The sequence below is a fragment of the Onychostoma macrolepis genome, chromosome 20 (genome assembly GCF_012432095.1).
Source record: "Onychostoma macrolepis isolate SWU-2019 chromosome 20, ASM1243209v1, whole genome shotgun sequence".
Taxonomy (NCBI): Eukaryota; Metazoa; Chordata; class Actinopteri; order Cypriniformes; family Cyprinidae; genus Onychostoma; species Onychostoma macrolepis.
This window is the reverse complement of record NC_081174.1, coordinates 24577159-24588595: the sequence shown is the minus strand read 5'-3', so window position 1 is coordinate 24588595 and position 11437 is coordinate 24577159. Positions and strand designations below refer to the sequence as shown.

General features: G+C 36.1%; 1 protein-coding gene across 1 annotated transcript; it reads right to left on the bottom strand.

Annotated features, from left to right (window-relative positions):
• Positions 1-106: 106 nt before the first annotated feature.
• Positions 107-2948, bottom strand: hddc2 (HD domain containing 2). Its single transcript, XM_058755136.1, has 6 exons — positions 2818-2948; positions 2622-2743; positions 1686-1788; positions 1533-1601; positions 1306-1444; positions 107-506 (listed from the first exon to the last, which is right to left on the bottom strand). The coding sequence occupies exons 1-6, from the start codon at positions 2860-2862 to the stop codon at positions 373-375; spliced, it is 612 nt and encodes a 203-aa protein (XP_058611119.1). The 5' UTR covers positions 2863-2948; the 3' UTR covers positions 107-372.
• Positions 2949-11437: the final 8489 nt, after the last annotated feature.

Below are 11437 nucleotides of genomic sequence, written 5' to 3'. Positions count from 1 at the left end.
GTTGTAACTCAAAATGTGTATACAGTACAAACGTATTTTGAAAGTTGTTATAATTATTGCAGAATGAGTTGTGTTTACATTTCCATTCCGTTTTCATGCGTTCAACAAAGTAAAATCAAGTTTCAGTTGGTATAAAATATTATTTTTATTGAGACATCAGTTACTGGAAGGCAGTAAATGCTGATCAAAATACAAATAGAAAGAAAAACAACTTCTGAACATTAAAAAAAAGGGTCACATTTCCATTTGGTTTAAAAAAAAACAGAATTTTTATCAAAATTGCAACCGTGGAAACATATTGAGTCCTGACAAATTAAACACTCTTGTGTACAGATGTGTGGAGGTAGCTTCATAGCCTGACAGGAACTGAGATCATGGTGTCGCTAGGGTGTGAGGGTTTGTGTCAGTGGTCTTCTCTGCATCATCTCCTTTGGCAGCGATGTGTCGAGCTCTCTCCTCATTCAAACTCTTCACCAGACCCAACACCTCCGGATGATGGAACCTGCCTGTGATCAAAGAAAAAAATACATCTGTGTCATAAAAGGCAAAATATAAAGCAGTTTAACTGAATCATTATTTGAATTTTCAAATATCTGCAAATAATTAAAGGAATAGTTCACCCCAAAATTAAATGATTAAAACTGGGTTTTCTAAGAAACAAATCCATCATTAAGGTCTTTTAACTTTAAACCATCACTTTTGGCCAAAATCTACAGTAATGCTTCCTCCAGTGAAAAAGTCCATCCCCTGTTGTCCTCTTACAGGTTTTGTTTAGAACTGGACTTTTCTCTTGTAAACAGTACTTTATCAGTGCGTATTTCTCTCCTAATTGAGACAAGATGACTTTTTCACTAAAGAATGCAATATATATATATAAAGTGGACTGGAGTTATGTGGATTACTTGTGGATTATTGTGATGTTTTTATCAGCTGTTTGGACTCTCATTCTGACGGCACCCATTCACTGCAGAGGATAGTTGAACAATTGATAAAAAAGGCAAAATTTCTCCAAATCTGTTCTGATTAAGAAATGAACTGATCTACATCATGGATGGCCTCAGGGTGAGTACATTTTCAGCAAATGTATTTTTGGGTGAACTGTTCCTTTAAGTAGGTGTAGAGTGTAGTGAGACAGACTTGATTAATTCATTCGCATTTCTTTATGGGAGTGAAAGGCCACTGTTGAGCACTTTTGAAACAATTTACTTTTTCCATGGTAACAGTGGTTTTTCTGATTGGTGGATCTCTTCTTAGAATTACTGAGCTGGTAGAAGTTAGTATGTGTATGATTGAGAAAGATCAAACCTTCAGTGGAGGTGAAGAACTCCTGCAGTCTTCCAGGTTTCCCCTCTAACTCCTCATACTCATGAGCTTGTATTATCATCTCCAGCTGGTCCAACTCCTTCACCAGTTTGGCTTCTGGACTGGACTGAGTCTCATACTCCTTTGAAAGATGAAGTCCAGTCATTCCAAACCAAAAAAAAAAGAGAAACACAAAACTTGGTCCAGTTGTTTAGTTTTGATCAACTCACCTCCCACAAGTTGTAAATCTCTTTCTGTAAGCCATCATCTAACAGACCTGTGATGTGCACCATCGCTTCCTAAAGAGAAAGATTCTCGATGTTTAATGTGTACACACACACACAATATTTCAAATGTAAAAAAAGATCTTAAAACCATCATACCTTTTCCCTTCTGTGCTTCTCTGCTTTGCTAACATTGTCTGCTGGAGCAATATCTCCCACAATACACTCAGCCAAGTCATGAACTAAAGCCAGCTTCATGCATCTGTGGAGACATTTTAGAATGTCTCTGTTTTATTTTAAACTATTGCTGTCAAACGATTAATCGCATCCAAAATAAAAGTTTTTGTTTACTTAATATATGTGTATGCTGGGTATACTTATTATGTATATATAAATACAAACACATGCATGTATATATTTAAGAAAAATATATTATGTTTATATATTTAGTATACTTATATATAATATATAAATGTAAATACATGTGAATATTTTCAAAATATATACTGTGTGTGTGTGTGTGTGTGTGTGTATATATACACATAATAATACAGTACACATATGTTATGTAAACAAAAACTTATTTTGGATGCGATTAATCGTTTGACAGCACAATTATAAATGTTTTTATTAAACTAAGAATACTGTAAAGACATTTATACATTTTGTACCATTTGCATTGTTGTAGAAAGCTAATTACAACTAAATGAACTTCAGAAATGTGAATGAATCTAAATGAACCGAATAAGTGTGAATGAGTCAAAATGAACTGCACAAGTATGAACGCCTCTAAGCCCCGCCTTAAAATCGCTACTGACCGATCCTACCTTAGCAACTGTTGTCGGACAAACTTTTGCTCGCTTACATTGAGGATCTGTGTGTTTGGATACATTTATATGCAGTTTGATAAAAAACTGACGAACGTTACGTAAATGTCGAGAGGCTTCTTCTGTGGATTAAACTGTCTGTCAACCATCATTCCCAAATAAACATGAAGAACATCAGTAAGGACATCGACATTCGCTCCAAGGTAAACAGCCCACATAGCCTATATGCCAAAAAAAAATCCTGTATTTTAAAACCCCTCATACAAACCTTTCTTTATTGACTGTTATGTCCTGTATGGTTAAGGCCATCATAGACATTCTGTACATATGATCAGACACACTCTCAGGCTGTTTGATATTTCTGTACACCCATCCTGTTCGTGGTACACGCTGTAACACAAGCAAGCGTTAATATAAAATAGGTTAACGTGCAAAATATTGGTAGTAATGCTAATTTCACTTACTTTTAGCTGTCCGACTAGTTTCATGAATTGTAACATGTTGTCCATTCCGTTACACCAACCAATAGGACACCGACGTCAGCGACCCGGATGTAAACCACAGCGTCAAGTTGCCGGTTGTTGTAATGACATGCAGCCACCACTAGATGGTGAAAGAATACCATTCTTCCTCCTTCATTGTCATAAATACATATCAATAAGAAACCTCTACTTCAACAAACTCACCAACTTAATAAAGAACTTTACAACCATTAGTGAAACAGAACAAATAAAGATAGTACTAGGAGAGGGACAGACAGCAGCACTGGCTGCGAGATACGTGTGGACGTGCCACAGCCTGAGAGACAGCAGGTGAATGTGTGTAATGTGTGTAATATGTGTATTACATCTGACCTCAAAGTGTTTCCCTACTGTCTACCACAGTGACCCTCAGCCTGTGTGTGTTTATGTGTTAAACACTGTGGTATGAAATGTTCACATAATAAGTTCTTATTTGTTACACTGTTTATTTAAGTTTATATTGTTATAAGGTTTTTATTCTATTATTTTGATCTTTTCATTGGTATTATATTTCTCCACATATATTTCAAGCTTTGGCAATATTGTATTTTTTACAGTCATGCCAATAAAGCAATATTGAATTGAATTGAATTGAATTGAAAGAATACAAGCGAGCAACACAAATCAAGAAAAATATGTAAGTACAGTTCTTCAAAAAACTATAAATAATTTGAGTAAATAATAAAGTTTAAAAATAATTAAAGTAAGATAACATTTGTAAATTTAAACAGAACGCAGTTCCACAATAAATTTTTCCATCATTATTAATCTTTTTTTGGATTTTTTGATTACTTACTGATAAAATAAAGTAATTAATTTTCATAAATTAAATTAAGACCTGTGCTTGCAAAAAGTACAAAAGCGTGTGTGTGATTGTTTTGTTTTTGTTTTTTTTGGACATGTGCCATGGCATATATATGTTTACCACATAAATACCATGAATGCTTAGTCTCTACCATGATATATTTCAAGGTACTACTATTGCCAGTTGATACCATCTGTTATGGAACTTGACCGTCATTTTTATTTTTATCATTCTTTTTTACCATTTTTCCTACTCAAGTCAAGTGTCTATGGGAAACATCAATGTAATGTAACTGACAAAAACACAGTATTTGCTTTTTTTGATCATTGATTAAAATCATGTGCTTCTCAAATTTTAATCCTTTAACCATCTTGTTCATTCTGTTCATTCTCAAAATCATTCTTCCCTCAGTTGTTTTGGCCTTGACATACACTTTGTCTACAATGTTTCCTTAAAGTAAATGAGTGGGATTGAGAAATGCCCACTTCACCATGTGCACATTCCTCAGAGACTACAAAACAAAACTGATTCAAGGTTAATACAGGAAATGTAAAACTTAAATGATGAGCTTTGTATTTGCATATACAATATGATATAGATTTAACCACAATAATTTTCAGTTTCATTATACATTGATAAAATGCAAATGAGGGTCTTCAGACAGTGTTGTTGTATGTGAGGCGGCTGATTCATTATTTACAGGATACGAGTCTCTTCCTTATGCAAATCTTTTTTTTTGGGCGTGTGTTTGTAGTGACAGATATAGCTATAGCTCATCTTCCTCTACCTAAGTCACCACTTTTTCTCATGACACTGTTTCCTGGAGGTACGGTCTATTTGTAGAGGGTGTAGACAATACATCCTGCTCGTGGGTGTTCTGGTTATCACTTCTTGAACATCCACCAGGAAGGATGTACTGTGGATATTTTGCACATTGTGGGATACCTGCTATCAGCTTTAATGAAATAGGGTTTTAAATGGTTTGATTAGCTCATGCAGTTAAAAGCATAAGATGCGTTTAGTAAAAATGTGTCTGTTTAACATGAACATAAATGTAAAAATACACTTTCAGTGTTCAAAGATACGTATTTTGTCACACTAAATAACGTGAAAAATTATTTAAAAAAATATTAAGTTGTGGAAGACAGTCATTGATTTTGCAAGATAAATTTACATTATTTATTCAATAAATATAAATTCTTAAACATACCTTTCAGAAGTTTAGTGTCTATAGTCTGTTATGCTTCTAAAAGACTGCATTTATCTAAAACAGTAAAAGTTTGAAATAATATTACAATTTAAAACTAGATAAAAAAAGTTTGTCGAGACAAACTTTAAGTTGGCTTGAGAAAGCCGGACCAGAAAGTTAGAAAAAGTTTGAAAAATTTGAAAAGTTTAAGAAGTTTTAAAAAGTTTTAAGTTTAACGGTAGCATGTTGCTAGCATGATTAGCAAAGTGACTAGCATGTTGATAGCATGTTTATAGCATGATTAGCATGCTAGTATTCCTTCTTGAAGTTTGATGCTATTTGCATTATTGCAAATATAGTCTATTAATATTAGATATTACCATCATTTGAAACTGTGATTGTCTTTTAGATCACTTTGAAAATAAATTCAAGATAGGACATGTTTCTAAATGCAGCTTCACGGATGTAATTTGAACCGCTTCATCCCTTTGAGGCAAGAAACTCCAGTGTTGTTTACAGCTTCACCTGACGTAGAGATCTTCATTTCAACTTGTGAATGGTTGTAATTGACCCCTGGGCCAGTAGGGAACGCTTCTTTTCACACGTAGATGTGACAAGTGTCAGAAAAAGAACGACACCGACGTTGCTTCCGTTGTCAAAACAATGATAGCTGCACTCCTCTCTTTATTTACAGGAAACACAATGTTCCTTCCTCTCTTCTTCTGGCAGCAGAAAATAGACCCACAGCTGACTGCAGAAAGACACTGGGCTGCTGACCACTCATCTCCCTAATTGTCTCTTCCTCTATATTTAACTGTTCAGTTGTATTACATTTCAAGCGTTCCGCCGACCTTTGATCTCAGTTGACCAGAGAAGGTCTAATATTAGAAACAGAAGCTAAAAATGCTCTGGGAACTCTTTTGGGGAATTTTGCAACTCTCTGGAAGTTGTGTGAACTGCCTCGGATGTGGATAGTGGGACACGACGACAGTTTCTCGTGAGAATGCAGTGCTGTCCCGTCAGCGGCGCAGGGGGATGTTTACAGAGGGCACGTGGGGTCTTCAGAGCATCACTCACAGGGGTGTGTTGGGGACGACGGCAGGTCTGCTCCCGGCACCCCGCTGATACTTTAACAGGCCATCCTAGCTCAGTGCTGTGTTGTCTGTGTTTGTGATTAGATTCTGACCCGCTCTGTGTACAGAGTAAAGAACCTCCACAACTCTGAACACATACTGCTTGATAGTCAAGTGAGAGTGACTTGCCAGACATTTAAGATTCAGAAATGCATAAGAATTGGCTATTGAACTCTTCTGTATGTACAAGAATATTTTTATATTAATCAGCATTTGACCTTATACCGATTATGCATGTCTTGTAAACAAAAAATATAATTTTTTTTTTAAATTTACCCTCAGGCCATCCAGTGTAGATGTAGATGAGTTTGTTTCTTCATTGGAACTTGCTCATCAATGGATCCTCTGGAGTGAATGGGTGCCGTCAGAGTCAAAACAGCTGATAAAACATCACAATAATCCAGATGAAATCCACAGGACTCCAGTCCCTCAAATTAACATCCAGTGAAGCAAAAATCTCCATGTTTGTAATAAATCCATCATTAAGACGTTTTTAACTTAAAATGCTTCTGACTAAAATATCCTCTACACATAATAGTGCTTAATGTTGATTTGAAGAACCAACTTCATTTTCATGGCCTTGGTAGCCTGAGGCTGATAAAATTTTCAGCAAATTTTCATTTGGGTCAACTATTCCTTTAAGCCAATATTCTGATTTCTAAAAACCAAATATGACGTGCTAACATATTCTTGTATTAATCATTTTTCTTTGTCATGTAAACACTGTATTTGGAAATGTGACTGTAATGGGATATTAATTTAAATTTCCAATCAAAGTAATTCTTTATGAAGGCAGGTGTAAAGCGTAATAGAAGACACTCATTTTTGGAGCTATTTCTTCTTTAAAAGAACATTAAAATATGGACAAATACATTTATCAATAACATGTAACAGTTCGATTAAATTACTTTAAAATGCAATGTAATTATGGCAAAATATTAAAAATATGCGGATTACCACATACAGTACCATTCAAAAGTTGGGGGTCAGTATTTAATTTTATTATATATATTTTAAAGAAATTAATTCCTTTGTTCTGCAATTAAAATGATTAGAAGTGATAGTAAAGTCTTTTACATTATTACCAACAAAAAAACAAAACAACAACTATTGAAAATAAATGCAGTTCTGCACTTTTTGTTCATCATAGAATCCTGAAAAGGGAAAATCACAAAAATATTAAGCAGCACAACTGTTTATAACTGATTTAAAAAAAAATATGCACCAAATCAGCATATTAGAATGTTTTGTGAAGGATCATGTGACACTGAAGACTGAAATAATGATGCTGAAAATTCAGCTTTGCCATCAAAGTAATAAATTACATTTTAAAATATATTGAAAGAATAATTCAAAATATTACTGTTTTACTGTATGATATGAGCATATGCATATGAGACTTATGCTCTTAGGAAAATCTCACCCACCCCAAATTTTTGATCAGTGTATCCCAAAATAAGTCTAAGCTTTGATTAATTTGGTAAATGCATATGCGATTTACAAGGTATACATATAAATAAAACATGCATCCTTCTTTGGCTATTGCCATGGTGATGGGTAATAGATCTGGAATCCCCCCGGCTGCCTATGCTGGGTGTCAGGGGGCCTTTTCACCACAGTCACGCATTGTGTGAGCGGACAGTGCTGGGGCGATGGTGGCTAACAAACAGCACTGGCAGTGATGGCTTGTGGGTGCTTTGTGCGGCGGGGCAGGCAGACAGAGGAGGGCCTTGTCCCGGAGGGCCGTGTGAATGAGGAGAGGTTAGAGCGGGGGCAGGTGTAACACGAGCCCCGGCAACGGCGCTGTTCAAAAGAACACTACCTTGAAGTGAACAACCTCAGCCCGGCCATAAACTGAGTTCAGCGGTGGGGAGGGAAGGGGGGAGGCCACGCTGTTCCCTCTCAGGGAGCACATTGGGGGCTCGCAGGCCTTTCTTCCTCAGAGGGAAGAGCCTGAAGAAAGGGACATTGTCATTCATGGCTCCTGAGCTTTGATTTAGAGGCTGTGAGAGGCTGTGGCGGTGACGCACAGTGAGAGGTCTGTGCCTCTGCTCTGCTCACTTCTTGTTAAAGTAGAGGTGAAGCCTTTGGCGGCCATGGAATCGATTATTGACGCACTTTAAATGCAGCAGCGCTACGTCCTCTTTGACGACAAACATGTTGAAATGCCATCATTGTGGCTCTGAAATTTAACCCAGCGATGACATCTTAAAGAGCATAAATTAAATGAGGTGTTATTTAGCTAAAGTACAGTAAACTGGTAAATAATGTATAAATATATATATAAAAAATTGTTTTAATTAATTGTCATGTGGCTCATTAGAATAGTATTACCATGTGAGAAATTATTTCCTTTTTAACTTATTTTCTATCTATCTATCTATCTATCTATCTATCTATCTATCTATCTATCTATCTATCTATCTATCTATCTATCTATCTATCTATCTATCTATCTATCTATCTATCTATCTATCTATCTATCTATCTATCTATCTATCTATCTATCTGTCTGTCTGTCTGTCTGTCTGTCTGTCTGTCTGTCTGTCTGTCTGTCTGTCTGTCTGTCTGTATTTCTCTGTTTCTTTGTCTCTCTGTCTGTCTGTCTGTCTGTCTGTCTGTCTGTTTATCTATCTATCTATCTATCTATCTATCTATCTATCTATCTATCTATCTATCTATCTATCTATCTATCTATCTATCTATCTATCTATCTATCTATCTGTCTGTTTGTCTGTCTATTTGTCTGTCTGTCTGTCTGTCTGTCTGTCTGTCTGTCTGTCTGTCTGTCTATCTATCTATCATCTATCTATCTATCTATCTATCTATCTATCTATCTATCATCTATCTATCTATCTATCTATCTATCTATCTATCTATCTGTCTGTCTGTCTGTCTGTCTGTCTGTCTGTCTGTCTGTCTGTCTGTCTGTCTGTCTGTCTGTCTGTCTGTCTGTCTGTATTTCTGTCTGTCTGTTTATCTATCTATCTCTATCTATCTATCTATCTATCTATCTATCTATCTATCTATCTATCTATCTATCTATCTATCTATCTATCTATCTATCTATCTATCTATCTATCTATCTATCTATCTATCTATCTGTCTGTCTGTCTGTCTGTATTTCTCTGTTTCTTTGTCTGTCTGTCTGTATTTCTCTGTTTCTCTGTCTGTCTGTCTGTCTGTCTGTCTGTCTGTCTGTCTGTCTGTCTGTCTTTCTGTATTTCTCTGTCTGTCTTTCTGTATTTCTCTGTCTGTCTGTCTATCTATCTATCTATCTATCTATCTATCTATCTATCTATCTATCTATCTATCTATCTATCTATCTATCTATCTATCTATCTATCTATCAATCAATCAATCAATCATCTAACACTTATAGTTCACCCAAAAATTAAATTCATTAACCTTCTTTTGTCTTTAAGTTTTCATTTGGGTGAACTTTGGCTTTAATACTGTGTAGATTTTAAAGTACTGCAGATAATAACAGATGTGCTAAAACTCAGTATCACTGCACACTTTTATAGAATTTATACAAAATTTTATAACCAAGAAGCAATAGTAACTTAATCTTGAGTTAATTAGTGTAATTAGTGATTGATGTGGAAATGAAAAGTGTCCCAGTGTTGTTATAGTACAACACTATAATTATCAGCAGTCTTGGAACATCTAATCAGGTTAGAGGACATGAACATGTAGAATTATCATAATTTTCAAAGAACACAAATGAGACTACAAATAATCTCATATCAGCTCCTGTTACCAGATTACTTACTGCATGCCTAAAGATGTCCCTTCAGTTTCTCATTTCATCTTTTGTAACACTTCTGATAAATTACGTTTTGAAACGTTGCCCTGTAATCAAGGGAGTAGAGCTCATTCAGTGGAGGCTCTCAAATGTAACCGTACCTCGGCCCCCAAAGCTGACCCACTTCTCCCGCGTGAGAGATAAAGAGCTGGGGGAGAGAAGCACAGTGCCGCCAGGAGCCCTGTCCTCCTCACCATCGCTCCCACGGCTCGCCAAGATTGTCCCGTTCCCAGCGCAACACCAGCACCACGCCACCCCGCCATGCCCCACGCTCTCTCACACAGAGTGCCACTGTCTGCCCAGCGACTGCCCCCTTCCATTGCATAACGCAACATCTATGAAGTCTCTTTTTCTCGTTCTATTTCTCTTTTCTCTCGGGGACGGCATCGGTTATGTATTTTTATAGAAGGAGTCTGGTTAGGAAATGTTTGAAGAGAAAAAGGAAGAGGGTGGGGGTTCGTTCTGGCCGGCGGTTTGGCTGTCACCAGAGCATGCACAAGGAGAAAAGCCTGGGAAAGAGTGTGGCGGAGTGGTTGAAATCTCAGGTCATGATGATTTAGCCAAAGAGCATGTGATGGGTAGGACCTATTGAACAGCGGCCCACGGCCATACCTTTGAATCAGTCTTCTGAAGTGCTGGCCTGCTGTCACGTTTCAACGGTGGTACTTGTAAAAAGGAGCGTGGATCAGAGTCCAAACCCCCCGTGCTGGCCGCCTCAAAGGGTATTCAGGAGGGTTTTAGGGGTCTGAGGGCCAACTTTTATCCTTAAGCTGGTCGAGCGTTTCGAGCATTTTACCGTGGACAGAAATGTGCAGGACTTTTATAAAAGCACAGAAGTAATATTAGCATTTAAGGATCACTGATCAGGAATTATGGCAGCGGGAGTCACAACATGTCCACGATAAGAGGGATTACTGATCACAAGTCATGTGCTTGTTTTTTCAAACTGTAAAAACAGACGACGTCGGGTCATATCCGTCGATGAGACCAGAAAGAAGCTTAAATTTTGAAGGAGAGATCTCAAAGTTTCATTACGGCCTCATGTTTCCATGCATTTACTTAGATGGAACTTATAGTCCAAAAACGACTTAATGAAAAATTTACATTTTGCAAATATATGCATCCAAATTGTCTTAAATATTAGAAGAAAATGAATACTTCAATAAAAAAAATGTAAACACTAAAATGAACGTGGACCGATGGCCAGCTCATCATAATTATTTTTTTATTTTATTTTATTTATAGTAAATTATTTGATTTTATTTTATTTTATTGTTTTATTATTTTACTTTGTAGAAACAAGCACCAAAAAATATAACAAAAGTATTTTATTCTATATTTGAATATATGTGCCCAAAGTAATGAATAATGCACAATCACCAAGTGGTTACAGCAAAACAGCAAAATAAAATATTTGCTTGAATTATTTGGAAAACTATATGGAAAGTTGACTTAGAAGACAATGAATACTTCTATAAAAAAAATTATTCTGTCATTATTTGCTCACCTGCATTTTTCAGTAACACAAATGGAGATGTTTAGTTGTTTAGCAAAAATGTCCAAGCTGCTATTTTACATACATGTATGTGGACAGATTTCATTTTACTTTACTTATTTATTTTAATTTT

Bases quoted from the DNA above. Each gene is read 5' to 3' on its own strand.
- hddc2 (XM_058755136.1), bottom strand. From the start codon at position 2,862: ATGGACAACATGTTACAATTCATGAAACTAGTCGGACAGCTAAAA. The intron at 2,744-2,817 runs GTAAGTGAAATT...CTTGTGTTACAG, and splicing joins AACTAGTCGGACAGCTAAAA to CGTGTACCACGAACAGGATG. The intron at 507-1,305 runs GTTTGATCTTTC...CTTTGATCACAG, and splicing joins GTTCTTCACCTCCACTGAAG to GCAGGTTCCATCATCCGGAG.